The sequence below is a fragment of the Leucoraja erinacea genome, chromosome 23 (genome assembly GCF_028641065.1).
Source record: "Leucoraja erinacea ecotype New England chromosome 23, Leri_hhj_1, whole genome shotgun sequence".
Lineage (NCBI taxonomy): Eukaryota > Metazoa > Chordata > Chondrichthyes > Rajiformes > Rajidae > Leucoraja > Leucoraja erinaceus.
The window spans coordinates 7,847,302-7,861,539 of record NC_073399.1 but is presented as its reverse complement, the minus strand read 5'-3'; the positions used below and the strand labels follow the sequence as shown (position 1 = coordinate 7,861,539).

Genomic DNA, 14,238 nt, shown 5'->3' with positions numbered 1-14,238 from the left:
GGAGTTTAGAAGGATGAGAGGGGATCTCATTGAAACATGTAAGATTGTTAAGGGTTTGGTCAAGCTAGAGGCAGGAAACATGTTCCCGACGTTGGGGGAGTCTAGAACCAGGGGTCTTATTATCAATATTTCCCTATAATAAGAATAAGGAGTAAGCTGTTTAGAACGGAGACGAGGAAACACTTTTTCTCACAGAGAGTGGTGAGTCTGTGGAATTCTTTGCCTCAGAGGGCGGTGGAGGCAGGTTCTCTGGATGCTTTCAAGAGAGAGCTAAATAGGGCTCTTAAAAATAGCGGAGTCAGGGGATATGGGGAGAAGGCAGGAACAGGGTACTGATTGTGGATGATCAGCCATGATCACATTGAATGGCAGTGCTGGCTCGAAGGTCCAAATGGTCTACTCCTGCACCTATTGTCCATTGTCTTTCCCCCACTTCTAGTTGGGACAGAGGGTACCAAAAGGCCTCCACTCATAAGGGTAAACCCAGTGTTTCTTCGCACAACGAGAAATGTCCAACACGTCCAGAAACTAGTTTATTATCACAAATACTTTACAAGAGCCCGAGCACATTGCGCCAGACACACACGGTTTTCTGTCTTCTCTCCTAGTTTCACAACAATCTAATTATCTGCCAAGTTTAGTATTATACACACACACAGTTCTATCTTTTAACATCATCACGGTAACAATTTTTCAGAGGAGGGAAAGCCACGAGAAACACAACCATTGAAGACATCGAGGTTTAGTCCAATATACCAATCAATATGAGCGCTGACCGAAGACTGCTGGAGCTGAGCTTTGACCATTCCCAAGTCATTAAATTATGCCATTTAACTTAATTTTCAGAATTGTACAAATATATTCGTCAGTTCCGTTACACACACACATGTCCAGGTTAATTTCCGTAATTGAGGAGGGGTGGAGTTAAGAAAATGTTGGAGAGGGGTGTGTGTTATTGGCGGGGTAAGGAACCCTTCGGCCAGCCGTGACAGATATCAACATTGGCCCACTCCATGCCCAGATCCCGGGCTGACAGGGTAATGATGAAAACGAAGATTAACCGGGAGCAGTGGTTTAGACGAACCTCCCCATCGCTGCAACATTTAAAGATTAAAGCCGAGAATTTGAACAGATAACAGTTGAACAGTCGTTGATATTGGTATTCCAGTTGTGTGAGATGCAAAACTGAATATTAATGCTAAAAAAAAAAGTTAATTCCAGGTTAACAGTTGAGATTATCACCAACTACACGGGCGCGTCTCGGTTTCGCGATGTTCTCCAAGTGGGATATTTTATCAGAAACCCGTGACTTGATTCACACAGTTCATTTAATCTTGATGCTTGAAATATCAGCCTTGTCCAATGTATGCTGGCAATCCAAGACCCGCCAGTAGAGAGAAGCCAGACAGGTGAGGTACCCTACTCTTGGTCCTTCCAAAGGTGTAGGGGACATGAAATGAGTAGGAGCGATGAGGGAGCAAGGTGTAATGTTGACGGCCTCAGACTGGCGTTGTTCGCCTGTTCATCGTGTTCATGCCGAAGCCCTCCTTCACCTCTTTCTGGAAGCAGTTGTGCACTTGCAGGAAACTCTCCTCGTGCTCCGGGAGATAGGCGGCTCCAGCCGGCGCTTTGCCGGCTTCCCTGGAAAGTGTGTACATGGAGATCTCGCTCAGCGGCACCACGGTGCTCACCATCTTCATGTTGCCAGCGGCGCAGATTTCCCGGGCCGGGGAGGGCTCCTCGGATCGGGAGCCGGACCTGGATCGCCTCCTCTGCCTGTACCTGTAGTTCGACATCCTGGCGTAGGGCGAGGAGGAAGTCTTCAGATACTCCCGGTGCGACCTGCTCCTGGCCACCTTGTTCTTGTCGATGTAGATGCTCACGGCTAAGACACCCGACATTTCCGCCACGATGAAGGACAAAGCCCCGAAATAGAAAGACCACCCGTAGGAATACAGGTTCTTCTTGTCATCGTCGTTCTTATCCCAGGGGTCGCCGGTGTTGCTCGATATGTACACAATGATCCCGATAATGTTACTCAGTCCTAGAGCAAAAGAGACAACCCATCAGCCCAGAGATGCACAGAGCGAGTCTCCCTCCCTGCAATCTGAAGAAGTGTGCTGGAGTGTGCAAGGAAGCACTTTAATTGTCAGGGGGAAACGAAATGGGGGGGGGGGGGGGGGGGGGGGGAGGCGGCGGCAACTGTGCAAGGAATAGATGCTGATAAAAAGTGTTGGGCATGAAAAAGTAAATCTGTCGAAACAAGGAGCTGCAGATGCTGCTTTACAAAAAAAGAGAGACAAAGTGCTGGAGTAACTCAGCAGGCCAGGCAGCATCTGGAGAACATATAGATAGTAGAAGTGAAATCTGCTTTTCTATAAGTAAATGCCAGAGGAACTGTGGCTCAGACAGCATCTGTGGAGAGAATGGACAGGCTATGTTTCAGGTTGGGACCCTTCTTCAGACCCAAAACTTTGCCTGTCTAGATGCTGACTGGTCTGCTGAGTTCCCGAGTTTGCTCAGGATTTGGGCATCTGCAGTTCTTTTGTCAGGTCTCTGTTTCCATAGGCAAGGACTGACATGCTGAGTATTTCCAGCTTTTTTTCTGTTTTAATCCTAACTAATTTGTGATGAGAATGTCCAGTTATTTAACACCAACGCTGCTCCCGCTGGTTATGAACTGTGAACAGAAGACACTAATAGCCCTATTGTAGGTCAAACTGCATGTGGCAATAAATTTGCTTGTCGGATTATTTTACACCCATATCAATGGAGCTATCCTCTGCTCCTTGTGTTGTAGGGAGATATGTTGGTCACTAGTTCTGTTTCAAAAAAGTATACCGCTAGGAGAACTCAGTGGATCAAGCATTGTCTGTGGCGTTAAAAGGGTTATTGATGCTACGACGACCGTCCTTCTCCCTTCAAGATGCTTCTCAACCCTCTGAGTTCTTCCAGCAGTTTACTTTTTGCAATGGATCGCCACATCTACAGTCCCGTGTGTCTCTCTGAGTTCTGTATGTTGTGCAGATTGAAACTGCATTTTAAAAGTCTCCACTGAGTAACCAGAATCTGCTGTCAAATAAATCTTTCATAATCCCACTGACGCCAAACACCTTGCCAACTTCGTTAAGATAAACAAAATCTTCCTGTTTTCAATAGTGCAGTGTCATATACGGTTTCTGGACTTCTTTAATATATGACCGTCACTATATATTTGAGAGTGTGTTTGTGAGATAATCAAGGCGAGGAAGGCTGTACTCTCTGTCTATTATTATCAATAGGTATGATAATACTACTGGTACATGTAAACTGGTGTATTTTCTGAATGTTCAGTGTTCTAACATTGATGTGGATTTAGCATGTGACTAAGATGAGGATTGATGAATGGTAATTCTGTATGAGTACGTACATATGAGAGATTATGAATAAACATGTGTCTTATAGTCAGCATGTTAATGCATGCGTGCTTAATATTGAATCAGTAGCATTGTCTATGATTCTGCATTGAGATTGAATCTGAATCTGAATCTGCAGAAATATTATTTCATGTGTTTGGGAATAATGAGTATGAGTGTGTATGAAACATTTGGTGTGTGAGAATGGTGAATGAATGAGTAAATACAAGAGTCAGAAGTGAGCAGTCAGTGTGTCAACAGGAATGATTCAGAGAGTGTGAGTAGTGACAGGAATGTGGATGAGAGTGAGGGTGTGTATGAGAGTCAGGAGTATGTGTGCAAGAGTAATGTGTGTCAATGACTGGGAGCAGGATGTGTGATGCGAGGACTGGAATGTGTGTGAAGAATAAATGTGCTAGGGTAAGGAGTGGAATGTGTGAGAATGAACTGAGTGTGTGTGAGAGTGAAGCTGGAGTGGTATAGAAGGAGTCGTGAAGGTTGGTACTCACCTGCTGCTACAAATAAGATGCCAGCACTAAGGATAATGTTCGTTTTACTGCTGTACAATTTTCCAACTCCAACACACAGTCCTGCCAAGAGCAGTAGTATGGCACTCAGGATTGGGAATAAGCTGGAAGCACGGACAATCCCTGGGGGAAAGAATCCAGATCCATTATTTATTTGCAAATCTAGAAAATGTGACATGATCAAATGATAAATTAGTTGATAATACAATCAAATATTCTAAATTCAAATTCAGAACAATAAGTGTGTACAAATGTGGAGAGAACACAAATGTCTCTCTTTGAAATATTAAAAGCCTACTTTAAATGACTTAAGGACAGTTGGTAATAAATCTGAATCAATAGGAAGGAATTAGTCTGACACACTTCCTTTTTTAAATCTTTGTGCTATTATAGAAGCCTCAAGAAATAAGAAAGGCAAACAGGTTCTGTGAGGCACAAAGTGCTGGAGCAACTCAGCGGGTTAGGCAGCATCTCCAGAGATGCTGCCTGTCCTGCTGAGTTACTCCAGCATTTTGTGTTTATCTCCAGAGAACATTAATAAGTCATGTTTCGGGTTGGAACCCTTCTTTGAGTCTGAAGAAGGGTCAAGTTCTCCAAAGATGCTGTCTGATCCATTGAGTTACTGCAGCACTTTGCGGTTTTTTTTTGTAACTGCGGTTCCTTGAGACAATAGACAATAGGTGCAGGAGTAGGCCATTCGGCCCTTCGAGCCAGCACCACCATTCACTGTGATCATGGCTGATCATCCACAATCAGTACCCTATTCCTGCCTTCTCCCCATATTCCCTGACTGCTATCTTTAAGAGTATCTAACTCTCTCTTGAAAGCATCCAGAGAATTGGCCTCCACTGCCTTCTGAGGCAGAGAATTCCACAGATTCACAACCCTCTGTGTGAAAAAGTTTATCCTCATCTCCGTTCTAAATGGCTTACCCCTTATTGGTAAACTGTGGCCCGTGGTTCTGGAATCTCCCAACATCGGGAACATGTTTCCTGCCTCTAGTGTCTAAACCCTTAATAATCTTATATGTTTCAATAAGATTTCCTCTCATCCTGAGAGTATTCCAGAGTATACAAGCCCAGTCGCTCCATTCTATCAACGTATGACAGTCCCGCCGTCCCGGGAATTAACCTCGTGAGTCTACAGGTTTTGTCGGATTCAATTTGGAAGAACAATTGGTGAATCATGGCATCACCGAATCACACAAAAGGGATTATTTGGCAATTTGTGCCCATGCTATCCAATTGGTGGAGTTTATGGCCCGATTAATCTGCTTCCTTCCTCTTGCCACACCTCCCCCCCCCCCCCCCCCCCCCCCCCCCCCCCCCATATTCCTTATGTATACAATTCACATTTGAATGTTTCCATTGAAACCCTTTCTACGATTGCTGTGTATTAATCAGTGCCAAATTACAGGGCTGGGTGAATGTGCAATTTTTCTGGTAACAAGGCACATTTTCAAATAGACTAAATTCAAATACTATATTTTCCTAGTACATTTTAACTGCAGCTCAAATTCCTGAGAGTGTGTGCCCACAAATGAGTGTGTCCCCACAAAATACTTACGTAAAAGGTATTCCGAACCCTCTTGGTCATAATCATCATCGTCAGGGAAGTAATTGATTCTGAAGCAGTTTCCTTTTTGAAAACCTGAAACAGTGGAAATCAGAAAGTAACCATTACTTGAGCCCCAATTTCCCCACATAAAAGAAGCCAACTAATGCCCACTGAGTAGGGCAACATTCACTTTATGAGGTTTAGAAATATGATTAATAGTTGTGAAACATGTTGTTATACATACGGTTGGCTGATGCGTCTAATTAGCGTAGTGTTGTATAGCAGTTTACAGATCTCATTGCTCGTGGAGTTCCAATTTAAAAGCTATAATAAGTTAAAAACTATAATAAAAAATACAAAAAATATAATGGTTTATGTTATTGTTTTTATTAAAGAATATAACATACACAGTAGACCGCTGGATATTCTCTGAGTGATCCCAAAGGAAAATAAATTGGAGTTTTCTGAATACGATCTATATGGAAGGCAAATCTGTTTCAAATTACATTGTAATGAAAGGAGACAGACGTAAAATGCTGGAGTGATGAAAAGTGTTGGACCTGAAAGATCTCTGGATAGAAGGAATGATTAGAAGAATGAAAGGATGTCAGTTTAAACTAACAGAAAACAAAATTAGAAGGGATATCAAGATATTTGCCTGTGCATAAATGTGTTCAGAATGTGGAATGGTCTTTCAAGTAAATTAGTGGCTATAATTCGTCTGTGTATAATTCGCCTCAGAGGGCAGTGGAGGCAGGTTCTCTGGATGCTTTCAAGAGAGAGCTAGATAGGGCTCTTAAAGATAGCGGAGTCAGGGTATATGGGGAGAAGGCAGGAACGGGGTGCTGATTGGGGATGATCAGCCATGATCACATTGAATGGCGGTGCTGGCTCGAAGGGCCGAATGGCCTACTCCTGCACCTATTGTCTGTATAAGGAGCCCATTATTTACCAGCATGAAGTGCAGAGGAATATGGCGTGAGTGTTCAAAGGGAAGGGATATTTGAATATGCCAGACATAGAGGTCTGTGTGAAATTAAAGGTAAGATCTGGTTATTGATTGTGTAATTAATTGCTGGGCCAACACAGAATGGCATACAACTGGGAATGCAACTGTGCCTGAAAGTAGAGGTATAATTCCTCAAATAGTCACTGACCATGTCTGCTCTTGTTAGTTCATTGGTACAGGTCAGCATCCAGATCTCTGGAGCTTGATTCCTAGTATTGACTTCCAGAGCTATTTTTCTTCCTACTGCATTCTGAGCAGGTGTCGAAGGACCACTTGCATAAGCCCACCATGTATACATATAGAGTCAGAGTCATTGAGAGATACAACACAGGAACAGGCCCTCGGCCCACTGAATCCATGCTGATCATCATCCACCCACTAACATAACTCCTTTTTAAAAAAAAATGTTTTTTAATTAAAACAAGAATAGATCCAAAGGTAGATGATATATTTATTTACTCTTTCAAACATACTAATTCACTGCGCACAAAGTTTCTTCACTGAGACACCAATGCAGTAGGGAAATGTTGCTCTGTCTAATGTGCCATTTTTAACAAGAAACGTCAAACTAAGAAAGCAAGTAAATCGATCCATCCTCTCAGAGGGATGTTAAAGGTCCTATCTTGGAAGAAGAGCAAGAGAAGACTCGCTGGTGACCTGATGAATAAATTATTCGTGAACCAAACAAACATTCAAATAGCAAACGGTGCAAGTATCCAGCAGGTGCGGTGGCCCCTATGGAGAGGGCGACAATAACCTCTTAAGTCCTGGAGTTGCATCAGAACGAGGTCACATCTGATTTGTTGAGTTTTTCTAGCATTCTTAGTTGTATTGCTGATTTCCAGCAATTCTAGTTTCATGAAAACCGACTTAACTGTCACTTTATCTTTTTGCCGTTTTGCGCTTGCTATGCGAATCTTGCCTGCTATCTGATCCACACAACCCTTGTCTACAAAATTGTTTAATTGGCCGTAACAAGCGACGGGTCGTTACAACAACATCAAAGGCGCTGTGGAAATGCAGGATCTGTTTTTTACAGCTGAATAGTTGCAATTGCAATTAACCTGTTGGCAGAACATTTCTCAGAGCACCACTCCGCCGATGGAAGGCGGGTTAGCCCGATGGTGGTGTGTGGAGCGCTGGCAGCCGCGTCGAGGTTGTACTCTCACTTTACCGAGCTTTTTAAAAGCCTCTAAAAGACCTTATGGCAAGAGCAGGCCTTCATCTGGATGGCCGATCTCACCATTCCTTGGGACAGAGGTGGGCTGGAGTGTGCACAATCTAGATGGCGGAGAAATAGCCGTTCCTCAGGAGTTACTGCACTGCAGAGAGTGCTGTGTTTCGGGGAACTATCAAAGTCAGCGAACTCAGGCGGAAGCATCGTCTTAACAATTTTCAATTGTGAATACAGACAAGCGCAGGCGGACCCTTGCCATGACTGGATAAGAAGTGGGGCGGCGTGTAACGGAGACACGGGAAGTTCAGGACATAACATCAGCCTCAGTTTTGTTCCAGGAGTCAAAGCAGTTTAAAACGCGTTGATGTCTCCCTGTGTTTGGGCACCGCATCCACTAAGAGCTTGTTGCACGCTGCTTTCCCTCCCTCGCGCCCGCCAACACACGAGTGGCCTGTGCCGCGCCCACTGAACTATTATGAGGATACCTGACATTTATCTTCGATGGTCGAAGGAAGGTATGTTTCACTGAGCTGCGGTGCAGCTCATTCACCGCCCATTCCAATGGAACCCAAATGTCAAAACTGTCCATTCATAGAATGAAGATAGACACAAAAATGTTGGACTGATCAGTCTGAGGAAGGGTCTCGACCCAAAACGTCACCCATTCCTTCTCTCCAGAGATGTTGCCTGTCCCGCTGAGTTACTCCGACATCATCCTGTAACTCCCTACTCAGCAGTGGGAGCAGATTCACCACAAAGACTGCGTTGGTTCAATATGGCCCAATATCATCTTATTAAAGGAAATCAGGGAATGACAAAGGCACCTCATCCCTGAAATGAATTAATGTTTATGGATCAACACCACAGAGTTTGTCTTTCAGATATAACTTGTAGCATTGGTGACGATGATTTGATATTGGCTGCAGCAAGAGCTACAGCAAAACATTGGCATGAACTGAGTTCCATACTCCCTCTTTGTTTAAATAGTAATTTAAGATCAAACAGTCTTAGCGAAGGTGGTCCTTTGGCCCATTATACACGTGCTGGCTCTCAAAGGAGCAACTGAATTATTCACAAACTCTTGTTCTTGGATCTATTGACCTGCAATTATTCCCTTTTCAAATCTTTACCTAACTTTCTTTTGCAGGTTATTATTGGTCTGCTGTCAAGTGATGCATACCACTTCACAACAACTTACTGTTTTAAAAAACATTCTCTTCATCTCCCCTCAGGCTCTGTATTAATATGCAGCAGATCTGTTCTGTGTATACTCAACTTTGATCCATATTTGGCAGCAATGACAGATCACAGAAATACATTTATCTACTGAAACGGAATTGTAGACACTGGGGATATTAAAAAATCCTTCCTAATATAAACCTAATTTTCTGAAAAACTGGATGCGAAAATTATGTGTTCGTTAGTACATTGGAAATGGCTTTGTAGTAAATCCTTGATAATTCCAGGTGAGTGAGAACTAGACGATAATCTCAGTTCTCTAGCTCCTGGTGACATGTGTCAGAGTCACACTGCACAGAAACAGGCTATTCGGCCCACCATGACTAGGCCACCCATCAAATACCTGCATATACCAATCCCATTTCACCAGCACTTGGCTGTAGTCTTCCATGCCATGGGGATTCGGGTACTCATATAATTACATCTTACATGTTGTGATAATGCTTGCCTCCACTACTCCCTCAGGCAGTTCCTTCCAGATTCCAGCCATAACCTGTATGAAAAAGTTCTTCTTCAGATCGCCTTTATGATACAATACGGTACTTTATTTATCCCAGGAGATTCTAAACTAATGTCCTCTACTTTTACACACCTCTGCAATGGGGTGTGTAAAAGACTAATGTCCCGCAAACATACGAACTACATCCTCATAATCTGGTATACCTCTACCCCCCTCAGCCTCTTCTGCTCCACCCGATCAAGTCTTCGTCATAATAGAAAGGTTGAATCCTGGTCAACATTCTGATTATTTTCTGCACCTCCCCGTGTCCTTGCTGGCGTGTGGTGACCAGAAATGTACACTGTGCTCCATCTGTAGGATACCAATTTTTGTAATGAAGTTGTATCATAACCCATCTTCTTATATTGTCTACTGTGGGACCAGTAGCTCTGCCATTAGCCTTGACAGGTTTAGTGCATGCTAAATTGGCACGGGTTAACATCAGGCTTCTAAGAACCTTGAAGATGGGGAGAGATGCTTTTACCGTGTTGGCCTTTTTTTTTGCATCTAGCTGACAATCCGTCTGACTGCAAAATCATTGTGTGTTTTAAAAAACACAGAAATCCAACAATGACCCTTTGTTCAGAAGTCTAATGTGTGGAAATGTGAACCTGCAAGCTATTAGAATGGAGTCATAAATGAAATGATTTATTAAGTCTCTGATCCCAACCTCCCAATTTATAACCCTTGTGGAATCCGGCGGAGTAGCCCAACTGATCCAGCTGGTAAGTAAGTAGGTTTATTGGCCAAGTATTCACATACAAGGAATTTGCCTTGGTGCTCTGCCCACAAATAACAACATGACATACAGTGACAGTTATGAATGACTCAGAAAACACTAAACATTAATAATAATAAAACATTAATGATAAAACACCATTGGTCGTGTGAACCAACAAAATACCAGATCAAAGATCTCCCAAATCTATAAACCAAGAGTAATTGCGGACGATGGAAAACAGAATGTGGAAGGAAGGAAGGCAGGCAGGCGGAGGGGCATAGAGTGAAATGCTCGGGTAGAAACCATCACGGGCTATCGGAGGTTTGCCAGTGCAACAGTTAAATACGTTCACACCTTTCTCCCTGAGCGCGTCTGCTTCAATGTGTTCAATTCAATTTAACGTTAATTTCAGTGATTTAGCCGAAAGACGGATTAAGACGAAATATTACATATTTTCTAATTAATCCTGCAAGGAATTCGGAGGAAATGTGTTCAGGCGGCTAGTTTTTTGGGGGATCACGGAGGAGCTGTCTGATCACGAGGAGGACAGGAACTGAATAAATAAGGGAAGCGAGGCGCTGAAATGGTGAAATGAAGAGGGTGGGCGGGGACATGTGAGTATAATCTGGGAGGTCCACTTGGACAGTGAATTCTCTGCCCTTTGTACCACAGAGAACGACGTGTTTATGCCCCATTTAAGAACATGCAAAATAAGAGCAAATGGAGGCTATTGGCGCCTGCGGTTCCGCACTAAATGATGTGGCTCATCTAATTGATCGCCCCAAACCTCACCATCCCCATATTCCTCAGTGATCCAATGTTAATCTTCAGCAATGAGTACAACGCAGCGTCCGAACCCTCTGGAAAGCAGAATTTCCCAGACTCGCATCCTCGGAGTAAAAACAAGCCGGTTCAGTCAGCTCAAGCTGTTTTCCTGAGACAATGGTGCTAGTTCAGACTCGAGCCAGTACAAACCTCCACGCTGCCACATTAAAACCTGAGTTCACCTCATTCTTCTAAAATCTGGGACATACGCAGACTGTACTCGATAACTGCACATGGGATCATCTAAACCCAGGAGTTATCTGATCCCAGGACTTAGCGACCCATCGTGGTACACCCTCCGAGACAAGCCTATATTCCGCTAAGCACGGCGACTGTGACCACTTCGGGTCCGTTCTCTCCAAAGCTCAGCGCAATTGTGATAAGCTTGTTATTCGCTTTACTAAAGGATACAGAGCTTGCATTAAAGAGATTTCATAACAAGGTTCTAAACAAGGTTCTAAACTCACCCTGTCCAATTGTATTCGAGAGTGGGTGGGTTTAGGTGGGTTTGGGGAGGGAGGGAGTGTAAAAAGTATGATTATGTGAATGTTTGAAGTTCTTTTAAATGGAGAGACACAGTAATCTCGTTGTATGTGACACATGCAATGACAATAAAGCATTCTGATTCTGATTCTGAGAACAGTTGCTGCGACTCCCAGTGGGGATATTTATTTTAGACTGAGACATGGCTCCATGGGATGAAATGTGCTCAGATGAACTGTTTGAATCCGCTGCCCGTGGTACAATAGACAATAGGTGCAGGTGGCGCAATAGGTGCCATTCGGCCCCTCGAGCCAGCACCGCCATTCAATGTGACCATGGCTGATCATCCCCAATCAGTATCCCGTTCCTATCTTAACCCCATATCCCCTGACTCCGCTATTTTTAAGAGCCCTATCTAGCTCTCTCTTGAAAGCATCCAGAGAACCTGCCTCCACCGCCCTCTGAGGCAGATAATTCCACAGACTCACCACTCTCTGTGAGAAAAAGTGTTTCCTCGTCTCCGTTCTAAATGGCTTATTCCTTATTCTTAAACTGTGGCCCGTGGTTCTGGTCTCCCCCAACATCGGGAACATGTTTCCTGCCTCTAGTGTGTCCAAGCCCTTAACGATCTACGAAGCGAGGCCATACCAAGGCAAACGTTAATCCACATGTCCAGATAAACGCTTGCCACAACAGAATAAAAAACTCAGGAGGAAAAACGGAAGGCATAGTGGAAGCTGCGAAGACTGCCGAGTCCCACCACCAAACCCGCTCCTTTTGAAAAGCCTCACTTGCGCGCTCCCTTCTCCAACTCGTTGGGGCTCTCCTCTCTCCTCTCTCGCTCTCTCTCTCTCTCAAATGTTACAGACTGTTACCCATCTAAAGATTGAAAATTGAAGGTATCTGTATGCCTCTTAGGGGATTAGGGGGAATTCCCCTTAGGGGGAAAGAGGAATCGTCTGTCCTCTCCAATTTAGAAACATAGAAAATAGGTGCAGGAGTAGGCCATTCGGCCCTTCGAGCCTGCACCGCCATTCAATGTGATCATGGCTGATCATCCAACTCAATATCCTGTACCTGCCTTCTCTCCATACCCCCTGATCCCTTTAGCCACAAGAGCCACATCTTTCTTAAATATAGCCAATTAACTGACCTCAACTACTTTCTGTGGCAGATAATTCCACAGATTCACCACTCCGTGTGAAAAACAAAATTCTCACCTCGGTCCTAAAAGACTTCCCCTTTATCCTTAAACGATGACCCCCTTGTTCTGGACTTCCCCAACATCGGGAACAATCTTCCTGCATCTAGCCTGTCCAGTTTAGTTGCTAACACCATTTAAACCCTGCAACGAAACACTCGCCGTTATTTTTAACCCTTGCTCCATCCACCGCTAGATCAGGCAGGTATGTCTGAAATGCATACCGGAATTCGATTCAAATGGTGAAGCGCAAAGCTCTTCCGTGTCCAGTCCCTTAACCTGGCCAGTTGGACAGGGGTGTTAGATTGAACCAGCAAACGTTACCTTCCATACAACAGACTCTCCAGAGACCCGAATGGATCATGGCTCCTTTCTCCTTTTTCACTTGGTTCTCCTCGCTCGTGCTGTTCGTGCTGTTGCAGAAATAAGCCCGCGAGTGGAGCCAGTAGTCGGTGCCGATGGCGATGCTCATCAGGCTGAAGGCTGCGAAGGCGCCCATCATGGTGAAGAGCATCTGTACTCCGGGGTCGCACCAGCCCATGGTGCATCATAGCCCGGCCAGCTTGGGGAGAGAGAGGAGACGGCTGCGCCCGGGGGCAGCGCAGCCTACGACGACAGGAGCGAGCGTTCCCGGGGAACATGCTGCTTTTCCACAACTTCCATCTGCCTGGCTCCTGCGCCTCCTCCCTCCAGCGGGGCTACACTTCCACCCCCGAGAGATGAAACCACCGAGCTCGATTGAGACGGGCAACTTCGCACTCCAATCCGCCGATGAAGCTTTGTTCAGGATGAATGAAGTACAACCTCTTGTTGGTCTACCTCGTTTTGGGTTTTTTTGCTCGCCCGGCTGCCCGGGAACTGGGAGAATCGAGACAAGGATGGGCGGACGAAGAGAGAAATGGTTTGAATGAAAATTGAAGAGAGCAAGATTTAGCCACTTCCCTCCTGATCCACTCGTCACCGAATCCTAGTACGTGACCCGGTTCCGCCTTTGTGCCCTAACTGCGAATCTCATCCAAAAATGTTCAACGCCTGACGGAGCGACACATCCAAGAGACTGGCTGTCCGGCTTCTGAGCCAGAGTCGTGGGTATTCGGGAGATGTCTACATGTGCCTGACATTTCCGAGTCGTACGCGGTGTCTAGTCATCCGGTGCCGAGTGCAACGAAGGCAGCCTTTCACAGCGATGTGGGCACCGCGGGGCGTGGACGGAGTTAAACACTGACAACATTGTCACTGCGCTGGGAAGATTCGGTTGGCTTTTTGGTGGCACTTCTGCTCACGTTGAATTTGCTTTTATTTGATTGGATTTGAGAAAACCCATAAAGCCCCAATGAGGAAAGAGCAGAGACGCCGGATGAATTGGAAAGCTTTCGAACAGTCGTGATAGATAGACCGAGCGGTCGCATCTGTCGTTTTATTGGGCATGCTTTTCATTGAACACAAAGAGCGCTGCGGGCCAGATGGCATCTGTGAGGGAATAGGACGGGCAATGTTTTGGGTCGGGAGCCTTCTTGAGACGGAAGCTTCTCTGTCATATCCCTAAAAGGGACACGGGCTGCGCTGACTGGCTGAACAAATCAAAAGAACAATTTCTAGGTAGAC

The 14,238-nt window shown here is 44.9% G+C and overlaps 1 protein-coding gene across 1 annotated transcript; it reads right to left on the bottom strand.

Moving 5' to 3' along the window:
- Positions 1-505: 505 nt before the first annotated feature.
- Positions 506-13,754, bottom strand: cacng4b (calcium channel, voltage-dependent, gamma subunit 4b). The gene is made up of 4 exons (XM_055653758.1): positions 12,958-13,754; positions 5,489-5,572; positions 3,905-4,045; positions 506-2,044 (listed from the first exon to the last, which is right to left on the bottom strand). Exons 1-4 carry the CDS (start codon positions 13,172-13,174, stop codon positions 1,500-1,502), a joined length of 987 nt encoding a protein of 328 aa, XP_055509733.1. The 5' UTR covers positions 13,175-13,754; the 3' UTR covers positions 506-1,499.
- Between the last annotated feature and the right edge of the window lie 484 nt (positions 13,755-14,238).